The sequence below is a fragment of the Oncorhynchus gorbuscha genome, linkage group LG04 (genome assembly GCF_021184085.1).
Source record: "Oncorhynchus gorbuscha isolate QuinsamMale2020 ecotype Even-year linkage group LG04, OgorEven_v1.0, whole genome shotgun sequence".
Classification (NCBI taxonomy): Eukaryota; Metazoa; Chordata; class Actinopteri; order Salmoniformes; family Salmonidae; genus Oncorhynchus; species Oncorhynchus gorbuscha.
Genome location: NC_060176.1, coordinates 71,001,755 through 71,021,037, shown reverse-complemented (window position 1 = coordinate 71,021,037; position 19,283 = coordinate 71,001,755). Strand labels below are relative to the sequence as shown.

General features: G+C 44.5%; 1 protein-coding gene across 1 annotated transcript in view; it reads right to left on the bottom strand.

Annotated features, from left to right (window-relative positions):
* Positions 1–19,283, bottom strand: part of LOC124034600 (multiple C2 and transmembrane domain-containing protein 1-like) — a 231,809-nt gene that overhangs the window by 107,682 nt on the left and 104,844 nt on the right. Inside the window, exons 3-5 of the mRNA XM_046348001.1 lie at positions 9,295–9,437; positions 7,677–7,756; positions 5,370–5,481 (exon numbers count right to left, since the gene is read on the bottom strand). Coding sequence (XP_046203957.1) covers positions 5,370–5,481; positions 7,677–7,756; positions 9,295–9,437 — 335 coding nt within the window. The remainder of the gene's footprint in view (positions 1–5,369; positions 5,482–7,676; positions 7,757–9,294; positions 9,438–19,283) is intronic.

Genomic DNA, 19,283 nt, shown 5'->3' with positions numbered 1-19,283 from the left:
CTATACAGTAGCCTGCACTAGAGGAGGCTGGTGGGAGGAGCTATAGGAATACAGGCTCATTGTAATGGCTGGAATGGAATTGATGGAACGGAGTCAAACATGTGGTTTCCATATGTTTGATGTGTTGAATACTATTCCATTCCAGCCATTACAATGAGCCCATCCTCCAAAAATCCTCCCACCAGCCTCCTCTGGCCTACTCCCACTACTGTACAGTAAGTCCAGATAGTCTACACTATGCTGTTATGCTAATGGTGAAGGACGCTACACTGTGCTAGCTAACTCCTCCTAAAAAAAAATGTTTTGTTGCTACATATGCCTCATTATCTCATATCCCTCATACCATCATTGCTACATATCCATCATATTGTGTTATTGACTGTAGGTTTATTTATTCCATGTGTAACTCTGTGTTGTTTGTGTTGCATTGCATTGCATTGCTATCTTGGCCAGGTCACAGTTGTGAATGAGAACTTGTTCTCAACAGGCCTTCCTGGCTAAATAAAGGTGAAATCATTTGTTTATTTTTAAATATGTAAAAACCCATGGTCGATTTGGATTAGGAATCATCCTCATCAACATGCCAAAGTAGAGCAGGGAAAGACACGAGGAGATGGGTTGGGTTGAAATTCCCCAATGGAAACAAAAAATGTAGGAGCTCATATAGGTTTTAAGGTGTTTCGTTTTTATTTATTCACACCAAAGAAAATAAGTGAAATACAAAGTGTGTGCAGGTGGGGTTGGAAGCCCAAAAGGGCTGATAATAAAACCACACAAATATAAGTACCAAAAAAAAGTTGTTTCAATCAGTTAAACAAAGCATATGAATTATAATTCTACATCATATACTCAGTACACAGGCTAATACAAAAGCCATGTGTGATTTAACTTCTGGAGCAAAGAACACAGTGTGATAATAAGAGGGGTGATTCGGCTTTACTGGACTTGAAAGGAAGTGGATTTCAACTATTTTAGTGTTATAATTATCCCACAGTGGTTCTTGCATTGTTTGCATGTATTGAGTCCAGCATTACTGGCTTGATTAAAGAGAAGAGGGTATATAAATAACCATGGAGAAAGGGAGGGAGCCAGGCAGACACCCAGGAGGAGTGGCGCTTGGTGGGGAAGTGCACTAGTTTGTTAGCGTTGGAGATAATTCCCGAGTCACAGGCGGGATGGCCCAGTTCGGAGCTTCAAAGGGATGGTTTGGGGGAGGCTCTACAGCAGAACGTCCACACTACTCCAACAGAGACACGCCCAAAACAAACTTTTCTGTATCTCTATATCTTTACAGACTCAAGCTTTTACTCAACTGTACTCAAGTACTGTACATGCCTCCAGATAAAGAGTGCTGCTCTCAGCAACACTGAGAAAATGTCAGAAGTTGTTGTTTGTCCTCGAGAGTCCATGGGTTTGGTTTAAAATGAGACAGAGATATAAGCCTGCTGCTGTGGACCACCTAAGGGCTGCTATGGCACGGAGAGGCATTAAGGACAAACAGGATACAGTTTGGAACATGAATATCCATAGGCTACAGATATGGACATGTGCCACATGCATGGGCCAATGAGAGGGAAAAGCAGACCCTGGCTCAGCATGCTTTCTGTTGTGAAGGGATAAAAGAGAGCAAAAATGAGCAACATGGAGAGAAATTACAGATCAAGGGTCAACCTGCCAGGCATGATGGGAAATCAAAAGGATATGCACAGGGTTGATTTCCTCATGAGATAAAGGGGTCTCAGACAGACATGGGAGATCTGGCTTGACAGTTAGTAAACCTCCAACACATACACACCCCCCCATTCTCAAAGGCTCTCACTCTCTAAAATTTGCCCAGCCCTATCCACAATCCCCGAACTAAGACCATTGAGGGACAGATGTTTCTGAGATGTGAACTGAACAACCATAACTGAACAGTCCTAAATGATAACCGTAACCAGTAAGCATAACTGATAACCATGATTGATAATCATCTTTGTTACATATTTCAGTATGAAATCACAGTCTATACGTTCAACTGAACCAAAAAAAAAACGACATGTCTTGTTGAAAATAGCCTTTGTGTCATTGATATGAAATAAAAACATGTTTTCTAGTGTCAAATTTGACTACAAAGTTTAAATAGGAACATTTTGATAGTAAAGTCAGTATTGTACACAACTGAGATTTGTGAGATGTAAGGAACTAGGTTCTAACAGCTTTCCTTGGGTTGGGTTTATTTCATCCCTGCCTGCAAGCCCACAGCAGGCAGCACCCAACTTATCATCCATTTTGTGTGCGGCTGCATGCAACGATCGCCAACTGACCATGGTAAATTTGGTTTAACTTTGGATATCCCTATGGGGCTAGTTAAGAACCATCAGTAAATTCTGTAGGGTACATGGGACATTATTTAAAAATGTCAATAGCTCCAAATTTCAATGACTTAACCTCCTAAGAAGCTCAAACCAACTATAAACTGTAGAAATTCATATACAAATATTGAAAGCATTTAATACAACATGAAAATATATTCCCATTTACATTGTGTAATTTATTAACGGTCCCTAACTAGCCCCACAAAGATAGGCTATCTAAAGTCAAACCAACTTTGCCATGGTCGCACACCGGCAGGCTGAAGGTAATTAGCAAATAGGTTTTCTAGGTTTCTGGTCACTATAAAGAGCCAGAAAACTGTCACGGACCCCATCTGGACTAACAGCAGCATATTACTGCTCTCAGTTCCACCTGTCTGTATATTGCAGCTTGTGGAAAACATAAGATGGTGGAGTGAGAACTGATAACGGTGACAGGGACACAGAGGAGGTGGAGGAAGAGGGGCTGGGACACCACCTGAACCCAGGACAGCGGAGGGGTTTGTGGGGGTAGCGGCGGGATTTGGGTGGGTAAAGTAGGTAGGTAGGTAGTTGGTATTGGAGGTTACATGCCATGTATTACCTTACTGGATCGTTTGCAGCTTCTTTTCAAAAGCATGGTCTGTAAATGAGACAAAGCCGTTATAGGATGCTGGAGAGCTCAGAGCTGCATGGGGTCAGAGGGCTGAAGTCAGCCCAGGAGGAAGCAGGGTGTGGAGGGTCACAGGCAGCAAAGCATAAGCAGTAAAAAGCGCTGCCACCCACAACGACCCATAAATAGGCCTACTGTGCTGCACACACACACACACACACACACACACACACACACACACACACACACACACACACACACACACACACACACACACACACACACACACACACACACACACACACACACACACACACACACACACACACACACACACACAGGTCATAAACCCTTCAATATTTCCAGATATTTTTTAATTGTATTTTTATTTGACCTTTATATAACTTTATTTAATCTTAAGGGGTAAGTAGAAACAGTGTAGTGGAGCTTCCACCTTACAGATCGGCAAACATTGAGGGGTTAGGGCCAAATGGATGGTTAGGGACGTGATTTGGTACCGGCTGACACACCAGGATTATCCTGTGATGGCGATGGAATCTGTATTTGTATATTTGCGCATTAGGGTTATTTTCCTGTTTCTGATTACTATGTAGTAGAGTCATTTCTCAAATGTGAACGTTTGGAAGTGAATCGTCCGAGTTGCTGGATTCCAGTTTGTCATGGCCTTGATTTGAAAAGGTTTTCATCTTGCCCATTAGGTGGCGATAGAGAACATCATGTGTTCTGTGACCTTTTTACAGTTTAAGGGATTCAAAAAGGTGCTTAACCTAAATACAGTTTATTTGTTCTGTCGAATGTGGATTCTGTGAACTATAGAACCAAATAAGACATCAGATCAAACAGAATAAAATATTTCCCCCAAGACTCTCCCCTTGTACTTTATGATACATCCAGTGGTCCAATTAACCAAACAAATAATTGAACAGAAATAAATATGAAATAAAAACATTGAGCACGTCCACAGAGGAAAGGAAGCACATCATTAGGAGCAATGTTACACAATGCATTTTGAACATGGACGTTTTTGTTTTTCATTCTAAAAGCATGTTCCTTTTTGTTATGCCAGTGTGCTCAAATCTTTTTTCCAGTAGGCCTATCCAGCTGCTAATGCATTGATGCCTATGGGAGAGCCACCCCTTAAGTGGACCGGAACTGTGATCATTTTTTTCAGTGGTAAACATCCTGAGTAGGAGATCTTCATTTAACCACCGTCTTTGCTATATTGCAATTGATTCTCCACCAGCGATGGTAAATAAATGAAGATGTGTCTCCTGACCCCTCCTGTCTCAGCCTCCAGTATTTATGCTGCAGTAGTTTATGTGTCGGGGGGCTAGGGTCAGTTTGTTATATCTGGAGTACTTCTCCTGTCCTATTCAGTGTCCTGTGTGAATCTAAGTGTGCGTTCTCTAATTCTCTCCTTCTCTCTTTCTTTCTCTCTCTCGGAGGACCTGAGCCCTAGGACCATGCCCCAGGACTACCTGACATGATGACTCCTTGCTGTCCCCAGTCCACCTGGCCGTGCTGCTGCTCCAGTTTCAACTGTTCTGCCTTATTATTATTCGACCATGCTGGTCATTTATGAACATTTGAACATCTTGGCCATGTTCTGTTATAATCTCCACCCGGCACAGCCAGAAGAGGACTGGCCACCCCACATAGCCTGGTTCCTCTCTAGGTTTCTTCCTAGGTTTTGGCCTTTCTAGGGAGTTTTTCCTAGCCACCGTGCTTCTACACCTGCATTGCTTGCTGTTTGGGGTTTTAGGCTGGGTTTCTGTACAGCACTTTGAGATATCAGCTGATGTACGAAGGGCTATATGAATAAATTTGATTTGATTTTGATTTGATGTCTTACTCAGGCCGTTTACCATTTACCAAATTGTCACAGTTCCGGTCTGCTTAAGGGATGGCTCTCCCATAGGCACCAATGCAATAGGAGCTGGGTCTGGTCTGCTTAATTCATTGACTGCACATGAACCAGAAAGAAACTTCTTCCTCTCCCGTCTCCAGGTCAGATTTTGGCTGACAGCATCGCAAAAAGACTACCTAGCATTGGATCAACATGATTATTATTATGGAGTCCTGTCATTGGCTGGGGAGACATTTGCTCTGAGCCAAATGAAATGACAGTTAAATGTCAGAGCCATTTCATAATGTTCATTATCATTGACAAAGGTGATCCATTTTTCTTTTTTTTTTACTCATAAGACATAAAAACTGACAGAATAATGAGGCCATATCTTCACACAAACAACATCCTGTCTGGATTAAAACAATACTGTTAAAATTAAATCGTACAATTTAATACAGTTACACTACATCCAATCAGAAGTCGTCCCTTTTCCCTTAGGATGGTCTAAGCTACTGAAGAGAGAGAAAGAGAGAGACCGACGGCGTGGACTTACTGCTTCCCTGAAGTCTCCCTCTTTGGGTGACAGTGTGACTGCCAGCTCTAGAGTTCCCAGGTTATGTTCGGGGTACTGGGGATCCTCGAGGTCAAGGGTCACGTCCAGGGTCCTGAAGTGGCAGAGGGAGGACACGGTGACCCGCACACACATACACATGCACAAACACACACATGTAGAGACACGTACACACATAAGCACACACAGTTGCAAACTTGTGTGTGTCATGTACTCATGTCAGTTAAGTCAAAACTAAAGTCTTGTGTAATTGGTCAGATGCTCGATTTTAGTTATAGATCCATATGTGTTAAGAGAATGAAGTTCTCCACCTTCTCTCTCTGCATGTTACGGGCAAGTCTATGTTCCAAATGTCCCCTCCCCTTCTGACATTCGAAAGATGCTAACTCCTACAAAATCGTGATCAGTCCAAAGCACCGGAACTAATGTTGTTGGTTGTCTCACACATCCTGTTGTATCATGACAGATCTATGGTACCATTTATGTTTACGTTGTCTGTCATGTACATACATGTAATATGCATTTCCAATGAAGTACACTAGAGGGCAGTGGTGCATTTTGTAAGTTCCATTGAAACAAGTGTCAAGTAAAATGGGGACACAAATAGGGCACAGGGATAGATTTGTGGGATACAGAGAGAGAGAGATCAACAAATAAGGACAACAATTGTGACATTGAACAAAAAAATACTGATAGCAAAAGCGAGAGAAACAGAGAAAGAGATAATGTGTTGGAGAACGATAAAATAGAGAGAGAGAGTAAAAATATGCTTCTTTGTGATACAGTCCATTATGTTGCAGGGGAAGAAGAGAAGTAGGAAAAGGAGACGGAGAGAGGGGGAAGAAGGTGGAGGGGAGGAAGGAAAGAAGGTAAAATAATAAAATGGACAGAGAAAGAGGAGGAAGAGATGGAGGGATGAGGGGTAGGGCAGGAAGAAAAACAAGAAGGATGGGAGAAGGAGAGAAAGAAAGAAGGTAGATAGATAGATAGATAGATAGATAGATAGATAGATAGATAGATAGATAGATAGATAGATAGATAGATAGATAGATAGATAGATAGATAGATAGATAGATAGATAGATAGATGAGAGGTACACTACATGACCAAGAGTAGGTGGACACCTGCTCATCAAACATCTCATTCCAAAATCATAGGCATTAATATGGAGTTGGTCCCTCCTTTGCTGCTATAACAGCCTCCACACTTCTGGGAAGGCTTTCCAATAGAATGTTGGAACATTGCTGCGGGGACTTGCTTCCACTCACCCACAAAAGCAGTAGTGAGGTTGGGCACTGATATTGGGCGATTAGGCCTGGCTCGCAGTCAGCATTTCAATTCATCCCAAAGGTGTTCGATGGGGTTGAGTTCAGGGGTCTGCACAGGACAGTCAAGTTCTTCCACACCAATCTCAACAAACCATTTCTGTATGGACCTCGCTTTGTACACGGGGGGGGGGGGCATTGCCATGCTGAGATAGGAAAGGTTCTTCCCCAAATTGTCTAGAATGTCATTGTATGATGTAGCGTTAAGATTTCCCTTCACTGGAAGTAAGGGGCCCAAACCATGAAAAACAGCCCCAGACCATTATTCCTCCTCCACTAAATTTTACAGTTGGCACTATGCATTGGGGCAGGTAGCGTTCTCCTGGCATCCGCTAAACCTTGATTCTTCTGTTAGACTGCCAGATGGTGAAGCATTATTCTTCAATCCAGAGAACGAGTTTCCACTACTCCAGAGTCCAATGGCAGCGAGTTTTACACCACTCCAGCCACGCTTGGCATTGCGCATGGTGATCTTAGGCTTGTGGGCATCTGCTCAGCCATAGAAACCAATTTCATGAAGCTCCTAACGAACAGCTCTTGTGCTTCCAGAGGCGGTTTGAACTCGGTAGTGAGTATTGTACTTCAGCAATCGGCGGTCCCGTTCTGCGAGCTTGTGTGGCCTACCACTTTGCGGCTGAGCCGTTGTTGCTCCTAGATGTTTTACGCTTCACAATAACATCACTTACAGTTGACCAGGGCAGCTCTAGCTGGGCAGAAATATGATTAACTGACTTGTTGGAAAGGTGGCATCCTATGACGGTGGCACGCTGAAAATCACTTAGCTCTTCAATAAGGCCATTCTACTGCCATTGTTTACTTATGGAGACTGCATGGTGCTCAATTTTCTACAGCTGTCAGCAACGGGTGTGGCTGAAATAGCCAAATCCACAAATTTAAAGGGGTGTCCACATACTTTTGTATATGTAGTGTATAAAGATAAGGAGTTTCCCCTGTCTGTCCAGACCTCTGGTGTTCCAGAGACTCCAGGTAGAGGTAGGCAGAACCCATGAAGTCATCCTGAAGGCCGAAGTCATAGTCAAACACCTGCAGGACATAACACACTGTTACCATAGAGATCACATACTGGAATCTTGCGTTGCAAAGTCTGGTAACTTTCCCGAAATTCCGAGGTCTTCCAGAAATCCTTTCTGAATGACTTCGGATTTCCTGCTAATTCCCACATTAATCCGGAAATCTTCCAGGGATTTTGGGGAAAGTTACCAGATTGTTGCAACCCTAGTACTGTACTATACTGTGCTTAGGTGTACTGTACTGTAAGCATTCATGTTGAAACTGCAATGCATCTTCACATTACCTGGCACCAGGTTCACTGAAATGAATCCTGTGTTAATAACAACCACATTAATCCTTCCCAAAGGTCACAATGACATATTTCAGTTTGAGGCAACAGTTACACAAAGTAGGCAAAGATAGCACTTATGCTTGAAAATAAATATATTAATATTGGGGCCTTAACAACAACAAAAGATAAACATTTAGAACTTAACTTACTTTTGAGAGTTAGAATAGTAGAATACACAAGGTGGAACTTCTAAACTTAGTTGTGCATGTGCAGTCTTCCTCTTGTTATATTACATTAACATATGACATGTTAGTCACTTAGCAGAACAACACTTATCCAGAGAGACTTACATAATGTCAGTCACTGACTCACTCAATTTGCCCATGTCAGCAAAAAGTTTTAGATTGGTAAATTAGTCTAGTTAGTCTAGCCATCTATCTAAACTTGTAGTAGTTATGACTGAATCACTGACCAGCCACACAGGGCACGTGCACAGGGGCCCTGACTTCCAGGGGGAACCCATTGATTTTGAAAGTGACTCTCATTCAGATTTCATATTAACATGGCAGAATTCATGGCAGAATGTGTAGAATTTCAGGACATTTGAAAAAAACCCATGTTTACCTTTGTTAACAAATACTTTTTCTGCTAACAGATCCCTCTGCACGTATTAAATTGTAGTTTTTAATCCTGGTGCTGAGTTTATGTGAGTTAATGTGTAGTGGCTAATTGTACAGCTAATAGGCTTTAGGAGTTGACCCTCATGTCACATCAGCACAAACCCCTTTTACTGGACAGGGGCCTATCAACTCACTTCAGACCAGGAACCCCAGTTGACCCCACAGGCCAGAAGTCCCTTTTGAAGTGTCAGGCTTGTCCATCAGGGCCAGGATATGGCCCCATTCAGCCTGCTACCTTGATCGAGGGCCATATCACATATTCTAAACAAAGCGGTAGAGTCCAAGCTGGAATTATTTTTGCTCCAGTATACGGCAGGGTAATAAAGTCCAGATCCATAAACAGTGGCAAGCAAAAGTATGTGAACCCTTTGGAATTAACAGCATTTCTGCATAAACTGGTTATGAAAATTGATCTGATCTTCATCTAAATCACAACAATAGGCAAACACAGTCTGCTTAAACTAATAACACACAAACATTTAAATGTTTTCATGTCTTTATTGAACACACTGTGTAAACATTCACAGTGTAGGGTGGGAAAAGTATGTGAATCCTTGGATTTAATAACTGCTTGACTCCCCTTTGGCAGCAAGTCGTACCTTGACATAAAGAGGTTCTCGGAGGCTGTCCACAAGTAGGCTGACCCTCTCGTCCCACACCGGGTTCAGGTTCTTATTGATGGTCCTGCTCCTGAACACCTCCTTCCCCGCAATCTTAAACTTCACATACGGATCACTTGTCCCTGAAAATAGAGACCAACAGAGAGGAAAGAAGGCATTAGGATGACCTTTCCAGAGAGACAGAGGGTAGGTATTGGGTGAAAAGAGATTTGAGTGAAACTGACTAGATAAGGGTGCTTTGTGCTGGGAAAAATCAAGGTGCTCAAGATGGTGCATGATGACTAAATATTGTTTGCAATATGGTGCCTTGTGTATTGCCTACTACATACAGTTGAAGTCGGAAGTTTACATACACCTTAGCAAAATACATATAAACTCAGTTTTTCACAATTCCTGACATTTAACCCTAGTAAAGATTACCCGCCTTAAGTCAGTTAGGATCATCACATTATTTTAAGAATGTGAAATGTCAGAATAATAGCATAGATAATTATTTATTTCAGATTTTATTTCTTTCAAGACATTTCCAGTGGATCAGAAGTTAACATACACTCAATTGGTATTTGGTTGCATTGCCTTGAAACTGTTGATCTTGGGTGAAACATGTCGGGTAGCCTTCCACAAGCATTTCACAATAAATTGGGTGAATTTTGGCCCATTCCTCCTGACAGAGCTGGTGTAACTGAGTCAGGTTTGTAGGCCTCCTTGCTCGCACATGCTTTTTCAGTTCTGCCCAGAAATGTTCTATGGAATTGAGGCCAGGGCTTTGTGATGGCCACTCCAATACCTTGACTTTCTTGTCCTTAAGCCATTTTGCCAAAACTTTGGAAGTATGCTTGGTGTCATTGTCCATTTGGAAGACTCATTTGCGACCAAGCTTTAACTTCCTGACTGATGTCTTGAGATGTTGCTTCAATATATCCACATCATTTTCCATTCTCACGCCATCTATTTTGTGAAGTGGACCAGTCCCTCCTGCAGCAAAGCACCCCCACGACATGATGCTGCTACCCCCGTTCTTCACGGTTGGGATGGTGTTCTTCGGCTTGCAAGCCTCCCCCTTTTTTCCTCCAAACATAATGATGGTCATTACGGCCAAACAGTTATATTTTTGTTTCATCAGACCAGAGGACATTTCTCCAAAAAGTACGATCTTTGTCCTTCTTTCCCTTGCAAACCCTAGTCTGGCTTTTTCTGGTGGTTTTGGAGCAGTGGCTTCTTCCTTGATGAGCGGCCTTTCAGGTTATGTCGATATAGGACTCATTAACACTGTATATAGACATTTTCTACTGTATTATTGACTGTATGTTTGTTTATTCAATGTGTAACTCTGTGTTGTTGTATGTGTCGAACTGCTTCGCTTTATCTTGGCCAGGTCGTAGTTGTAAATGAGAACTTGTTCTCAACTAGTCTACCTGGTTAAATAAAGGTTTAAAAAAATGTACAGACTTGTGGAGGTCTACAATTTCTTTCTGAACTCTTGGCTGATTTATTTGGATTTTCCCATGATGTCAACCCCTCTCTCCACTGAGTTTGAAGGTATCCTTCTTATATCCACAGATACACCCCCCCAACTGACTCAAATGATGTCAGTTAGCCTATCAGAAGCTTCTAAAGCCATGACATAATTTTGGGGAATTTTCCAAGCTGTTTGAAGGCACAGTCAACTTAGTGTATGTAAACTTCTGACCACTGAAATTGTGATATAGTGAATTATAAGTGAAATAATAGTCTGTAAACAATTGTTGGAAAAATGACTTGTGTCATACACAAAGTAGATGTCCTAACCGACTTGCCAAAACTGTAGTTGGTAAACAATAAATTTGTGGAGCGGTTGAAAAACGAGTTTTAATGACTTCAACCTAAGTGTATGTAAACTTACCACTTCAACTCTATATTAATAACTCTGTAATGTAATTCCATTCTTCCTCCCTCAGAGTACTCTCGTAGGACATTTCCTTCTTTCCCTCCCTCCACCTCCCCCTCTCTCTTACTCTCTCTCTTTCTTTCCTTCTTTCCCTCCCTCCACCCCCCCTCTCTCTTACTCTCTCTCTCTTTCCTCTTTCCCTCCCTCCACCCCCCTCTCTTACTCTCTCTCTCTCTTTCTTTCCTTCTTTCCCTCCCTCCACCCCCCTCTCTCTTACTCTCTCTCTTTTCTTTCCTTCTTTCCCTCCCTCCACCCCCCCTCTCTCTTACTCTCTCTCTCTCTTTCTTTCCTTCTTTCCCTCCCTCCACCCCCTCTCTCTTACTCTCTCTCTCTCTTTTCTTTCCTTCTTTCCCTCCCTCCACCCCCTCTCTTACTCTCTCTCTCTCTTTCTTTCCTTCTTTCCCTCCCTCCACCCCCCTCTCTCTTACTCTCTCTCTCTTTCTTTCCTTCTTTCCCTCCCTCCACCCCCTCTCTCTTACTCTCTCTCTCTCTTTCTTTCCTTCTTTCCCTCCCTCCACCCCCTCTCTCTCTCTCTCTCTTCTTTCTTTCCTTCTTTCCCTCCCTCCACCCCCTCTCTTACTCTCTCTCTCTTCTCTTTCCTTCTTTCCCTCCCTCCACCCCCCTCTCTCTTACTCTCTCTCTCTCTTTCTTTTCCTTCTTTCCCTCCCTCCACCCCCCTCTCTCTTCTCTCTCTCTCTTTCTTTCCTTCTTTCCCTCCCTCCACCCCCTCTCTTACTCTCTCTCTTCTTTCTTTCCTTCTTTCCCTCCCTCCACCCCCCTCTCTTACTCTCTCTCTCTCTTTCTTTCCTTCTTTCCCTCCCTCCACCCCCCTCTCTTACTCTCTCTCTCTCTTTCTTTCCTTCTTTCCCTCCCTCCACCCCCTCTCTTACTCTCTCTCTCTCTTTCTTTCCTTCTTTCCCTCCCTCCACCCCCTCTCTTACTCTCTCTCTCTCTTTCTTTCCTTCTTTCCCCTCCCTCCACCCCCCTCTCTCTTACTCTCTCTCTCTCTTTCTTTCCTTCTTTCCCTCCCTCCACCCCCCTCTCTCTTACTCTCTCTCTCTCTTTCTTTCTTCTTTCCCTCCCTCCACCCCCCTCTCTCTTACTCTCTCTCTCTCTTTCTTTCCTTCTTTCCCTCCCTCCACCCCCCTCTCTTACTCTCTCTCTTTCTTTCCTTCTTTCCCTCCCTCCACCCCCCTCTCTTACTCTCTCTCTCTCTTTCTTTCCTTCTTTCCCTCCCTCCACCCCCCTCTCTCTTACTCTCTCTCTCTCTTTCTTTCCTTCTTTCCCTCCCTCCACCCCCTCTCTTACTCTCTCTCTCTCTCTTTTCTTTCCTTCTTTCCCTCCCTCCACCCCCTCTCTACTTACTCTCTCTCTCTCTTTCTTTCCTTCTTTCCCTCCCTCCACCCCCTCTCTCTTACTCTCTCTCTCTTTTCTTTCCTTCTTTCCCTCCCTCCACCCCCCTCTCTCTTACTCTCTCTCTCTTTCTTTCCTTCTTTCCCTCCCTCCACCCCCCTCTCTCTTACTCTCTCTCTCTCTTTCTTTCCTTCTTTCCCTCCCTCCACCCCCCTCTCTTACTCTCTCTCTCTCTCTTTTCTTCTTTTCCCTCCCTCCACCCCCTCTCTCTTCTCTCTCTCTCTCTTTCTTTCCTTCTTTCCCTCCCTCCACCCCCCTCTCTCTTACTCTCTCTCTCTTTCTTTCGTTCTTTCCCTCCCTCCACCCCCCTCTCTTACTCTCTCTCTCTCTTTCTTTCCTTCTTTCCCTCCCTCCACCCCCCTCTCTCTCTACTCTCTCTCTCTCTCTCTTTCTTTCCTTCTTTCCCTCCCTCCACCCCCCTCTCTCTTACTCTCTCTCTCTCTTTCTTTCCTTCTTTCCCTCCCTCCACCCCCCCTCTCTTACTCTCTCTCTCTCTCTTTCTTTCTTCTTTCCCTCCCTCCACCCCCTCTCTACTCTCTCCTTCTTTCTTTTTCCTTCTTTCCTCCTCCACCCCCTCTCTTTACTCTCTCTCTCTCTTTTCTTTCCTTTCTTTCCCTCCCTCCACCCCCCTCTCTCTTACTCTCTCTCTCTTTCTTTCCTTCTTTCCCTCCCTCCACCCCCTCTCTCTTACTCTCTCTCTCTCTTTCTTTCGTTCTTTCCCTCCCTCCACCCCCCTCTCTCTCTTACTCTCTCTCTCTCTTTCTTTCCTTCTTTCCCTCCCTCCACCCCCTCTCTCTTACTCCTCTCTCTCTCTCTTTCTTCTTTCCTTCTTTCCCTCCCTCCACCCCCTCTCTCTTACTCTCTCTCTCTCTTTCTTTCCTTCTTTCCCTCCCTCCACCCCCCTCTCTTACTCTCTCTCTCTTTTCTTTCCTTCTTTCCCTCCCTCCACCCCCCCTCTCTTACTCTCTCTCTCTCTTTCTTTCCTTCTTTCCCTCCCTCCACCCCCTCTCTTACTCTCTCTCTCTCTTTCTTTCCTTCTTTCCCTCCCTCCACCCCCCCTCTTCTTACTCTCTCTCTCTCTCTTTCTTTCCTTCTTTCCCTCCCTCCACCCCCTCTCTCTTACTCTCTCTCTCTCTTTTCTTTCCTTCTTTCCCTCCCTCCACCCCCCTCTCTCTCTACTCTCTCTCTCTCTTTCTTTCCTTCTTTCCCTCCCTCCACCCCCTCTCTCTTACTCTCTCTCTCTCTTTCTTTCCTTCTTTCCCTCCCTCCACCCCCCTCTCTCTTACTCTCTCTCTCTCTCTTTCTTTCCTTCTTTCCTCCCTCCACCCCCCCTCTCTCTTACTCTCTCTCTCTCTTTCTTTCCTTCTTTCCCTCCCTCCACCCCCTCTCTCTTACTCTCTCTCTCTCTTTCTTTCCTTCTTTCCCTCCCTCCACCCCCCCTCTCTCTTACTCTCTCTCTCTCTTTCTTTCCTTCTTTCCCTCCCTCCACCCCCCTCTCTCTTACTCTCTCTCTCTCTTTCTTTCCTTCTTTCCCTCCCTCCACCCCCTCTCTCTTACTCTCTCTCTCTTTCTTTCCTTCTTTCCCTCCCTCCACCCCCCTCTCTCTTACTCTCTCTCTTTCTTTCCTTCTTTCCCTCCCTCCACCCCCTCTCTCTTACTCTCTCTCTCTCTTTCTTTCCCTCCCTCCACCCCCCTCTCTCTCTTACTCTCTCTCTCTCTTTCTTTCCTTCTTTCCCTCCCTCCACCCCCCCTCTCTCTTACTCTCTCTCTCTCTTTCTTTCCTTCTTTCCCTCCCTCCATCCCGCCCTCCCTGCCGTCCCCCCTAATGCAGCCTGTACTGTCCTCTTGGTTGTTATAGTGAGTTGTATTTATGTTTGTGAGCAGGCGGGGGGGCTAACCAAGACAAGGCAGGTCAGGACACACAGACAAACAACGCTTGGCCTCGAGATTCATGTCATGTGACTCATGCTCCAGATCATGTGACTAAGGCTGAAGCCTAATAAGTAGAGACAGAGAGGCCGCTGCTTCAGGTCGTGCTCCTGTGGCATCGTACACCTCAGGGCTACAAAGGCTCTCCAACGAAAAGCTCGCTCTCATTAAAACTTTTCTCTCTCGAACTGTGGCTAATTTTAAGCTGTTTTGTCAAGAGTGCACCCACGTCACCACACAAACACACACGTATGCGCACACATATACATACAGACATGCAGACACACACACACGTACACACACAAACCAATTCAGCAGAGAAGAGCAATGCTTGATACTGAGCACTAGATGGGGGTGTTTACCTAGAGTTGACCCTCTGTCTGCTGCTAGATCCTAATGATTCAGAATTATTATCACTGTCTGCGGCCAGATAGAGCAGAAATATTTATCATCACTGTCACTGGCCAGACGGAGCATAATTATTTATTATACCCCTCCCCGGCCAGACAGAGCAGAAATATTTATTATCACCATCTCTGGGCAGACAGAGCAGACAGATGTATTATCACCATCTCTGTCCAGACAGAGCAGAAATATGTATTATTAGTGTCCCTGGCCAGACAGAGTAGACAGGTTTATTATCACTGTCCCTGGTCAGACAGAGTAGACATACCTAATGGGTTTGGACAGGCTATTCATCCTATTTGATTAAACACAAACACACAGAGAGGGTGTATCTTTCAAAATGTCAGTCACGGACACCAGAGCTGTGTTTGGAGAGAAGATAATGGAGTGCATCAGATGACAGTGTGCTCGCTTTCAGTGGACCATAGTGACCCGGGTAGCTTCTTACCGCTGGCTCATGTATGCAGGCGTGTGTGTGTGTGTGTGTGTGTGTGTGTGTGTGTGTGTGTGTGTGTGTGTGTGTGTGTGTGTGTGTGTGTGTGTGTGTGTGTGTGTGTGTGTGTGTGTGTGTGTGTGTGTGTGTGTGTGTGTGTGTGTGTGTGTGTTTGTGACCACTGAATGTCCATTAGAACTTTCTGAGGTCATGTCACATGAATTCATGGGAAAACTCTGCATGATGTATCTGTCAGCTGTTTGACAGACACAGAACCTGTTCTTGTTTAACCATGCCGGTTCATCCCTCACCAGCACACAGAACCTGTTCTTGTTTAACCATGCCGGTTCATCCCTCACCAGCACACAGAACCTGTTCTTGTTTAACCATGCCGGTTCATCCCTCACCAGCACACAGAACCTGTTCTTGTTTAACCATGCCGGTTCATCCCTCACCAGCACACAGAACCTGTTCTTGTTTAACCATGCCGGTTCATCCCTCACCAGCACACAGAACCTGTTCTTGTTTAACCATGCCGGTTCATCCCTCACCAGCACACAGAAACTTTTGACAATGTATAAGCTCGCCACCAAAAAGCTACCAATTTGATGGTGTGGTTAGATGTTTTTTTTTAAACTGAGGAATACGTTTACCAATCCCCTGTTACACAGGCACTCATCTTGCTGCCCCACAAGTCAATGTGATATCACTAGCATATCAGCCACTCTCCTGACTGACCCTGCAGAGTGTGGATGGAGGCCCAGACTGGCTGCCTGGAAGCTTGGCACTGTGTTTACATGTGTCTAATTAGATTAGCATCAAAGTGATGAGCATCCATCACTTCTACAGTCATTAGGACTACCACACAAATGTCATTAACAGAATCACAGTCACCCACCCAGGCTGTTAAACACACACACACACACACACACACACACACACACACACACACACACACACACACACACACACACACACACACACACACACACACACACACACACACACACGAGCCTCTTCTCTGCTATGAAAGCATATGGAAGATGAACGTTAGCGTGGCATTAATTTAATATCATTACAAACAGCCCTATCACCAATCCCTTAATAGGGTTAATTATACAATCCAAAAACACTACACAAACATTCCCACAGGGGTCTGACAAACTCACCTACACACTGGCCTGTGTTTAGTGGCCATATGTATCAAGCACCTCAGAGTACAAGTACAAGTTTGATCACAATGAATAAAGACGGAAAGAACCGTGACGTCAAAGGCAATTGTCCAACTCATTAGCAGGCTAACGTCATAGTCCTTAACTTGAATCTGACTCTCTTTACAATTCATTACGGAGCCCTTGATTCCACACACGGATGAACTTTTACTTAACAGAGTCCCCATCCAGAGACTTCATTGTGTCTAATATGCAGTCTGTCGGACGACACTGTCATCAAATGCTTTAGCTTAGAGAGATGGACCATCCATCTGTCTCAGTCTTTCAATATCAGTGTGATAGGACTCACTGTGTTAATGTATTTTAGTGGCACACAGCTCATTACATCACATGTGGTGTGTTATGACTGGGGGGGGCCTGAGTGGAAAATGCTGAAAAACGCTGACCGTGACATGATTCTGTGCTGCCAGCCCAGGCAGACTGTTTTGGCTCTGTGTACAGTACACTTCACTACCCACTGATGCCCTTCACAGCCTGCATCCCAAATGATACCCTATTCCCTACATAGTCCCCTACCTTTGACCAGAGTACTATGAGCACTGGTATAGGGAATAGCGTGCCATTTGGGATGTGTGTATATATATATATATATATATATATATATATACACACACACACATCTCTATACAGGACAGTAGCAGGAGCAGGGCTAAGGCATGGAATACTGTAGCTACCATACTGTGTGTAGTAGGGACTAGGAGCTACAAGTTAGTAATGGTTGATATCTGCTCAAGCTGGGGACTAATTTGATGCAGAAAATATTGGTGAAAGCTAGTAGGTGTTTAGTCTCCCATTGAGGGTAATATGGAGGGTTCTTGTAAAAAATATAAAACATTAACCACACACACTTTAAATGTATTACCAGTGGACTAACCAGCGGAATTACCATTTAGTATGTACCGAAAATGGACTATTTCTCCTCTTATTTTTTGTTTGCAGGTAGAAAAAATGATTGACTGCGTGCATTAATAACGTGACTATGTTTGAAACTTGTTTCACACTGAATTCACAGCTAATAAAGTAGGAGTCAGAACGTATCAACACTAATTCTGTCACGACTCCCGCCGAAGTCGGATCCTCCTCTTGTTCGGGCGGCGCTCAGCGGTCAACGTCACCGGTCTTCTAGCCATCACCGCTCCACCTTTCATTTTCCATTTGTTTTGTCTTGTTTTTCTGCACACCTGTTTTACATCCCCTCATCACTCTATGTGTATATTATCCTCTGTTCCCCCCCATGTCTGTGTGTGCAATTAGTCGTTACCTGTCATGTGTGACGCTTCATGCTGGTTTTTCGCCTGGTCTTGTTTGGAACCTGTGGTATTGTATGCTATACATTATTTGTGTGATGAGTGCGCTATTCGCTTTTGCCTTTGGCGGGAGTGTCGTTACGCAGTTGCGTCCGACTGTTTTCCCTCTGCCAAATAAAGTGTGCCTGTTCACTCATCTCTGCTCTCCTGCACCTGACTTCAGTTAACCAGGTGGGCACACTGCTGACAAATTCAGCGTTCTACACCAGAATATCATTTGGATCAGCCAATAAGCACAGAGATATTCGCTATTGGTAGCCCCTCATGATGGATCCAGTGTTGAGGCCGTAGCCATTCTCTGGCTGCACTCCAGTCATTCCTCCCCTTTCCTCATCCTGGTTGATGATATACCCCCGAGACACACCACCAGACTATCTGCTGCTCTCAATTCACCACGACCAGCTTTATGGCGCCATAAAGCAAGCTACTTTATCGCCGTCCATCCAACAGGCTGAAGACCATGAAATGAAGTTGCCTGCCTGGACTGGGGTAGGAAGTGGCTGGTCACAGGTCGGTGGTGTGTGTATTATATCTCTCACACAGATGGCCTGGTGGTCAGGGACTCAGGCACTATGGAGCATCGAATTGAAAAGGCTGTTTGCTCTTGGATGGATATAAACAACAGTCAGAAAAGTCTGGTGGAATTCACAGGGAAGGTAGCAGGGGTGCAGTGACACTAACAATAATTCTATATCAGGAGTGCATTTTTTTCCTTCCTGACAATCGTAGTTTTACACCATCTGTCATTTATCAGCACACAGACTCCCCCTCTGTGCTCCTTACCAATAACTTCACCGTCTCTGTCCAGACTAATGATAGTGAATCTGTCAGGGGTGACTTCAGAGTCGGGCACCGCCTCCATCAGCCGAGTTTTAGAAAAGGCCATCACACAGGCCTCCCTCTATTCATATAGATACCGTGATTTTGCCCGCAATTCGTCCATTTTCCCCTTCAGTGATTGGACATCGAAGAGCAGTACAGTAGGAAGATGGATCTTTGTTTTGTTCCTCTTCGACCTCTGCCGCACACCTCCGTAAGGGGGTGCTGCGTGACCTTGGGAGCTCTACGCATTGGTGCCTGAATCGATTGTTTGTTAGTTGTTTAAACTCGTCCGTTGTTGTTGCTTTATTTATAGTAGTATAAAGTGTTTTATGTTGCATCGGATTAGGGTTAGGCTACAGTAGAGTGACATGAAATGTGTACAGTGGATTATTCTCCTACTTGGATTACGTTTGCTGGTACCTGAAACAGCATGCAAACTTTCGAGAAAGTCGGCTGAACCACTCATCCTTCATAGCAGAAACTCTCTTTTACAGTGTAAC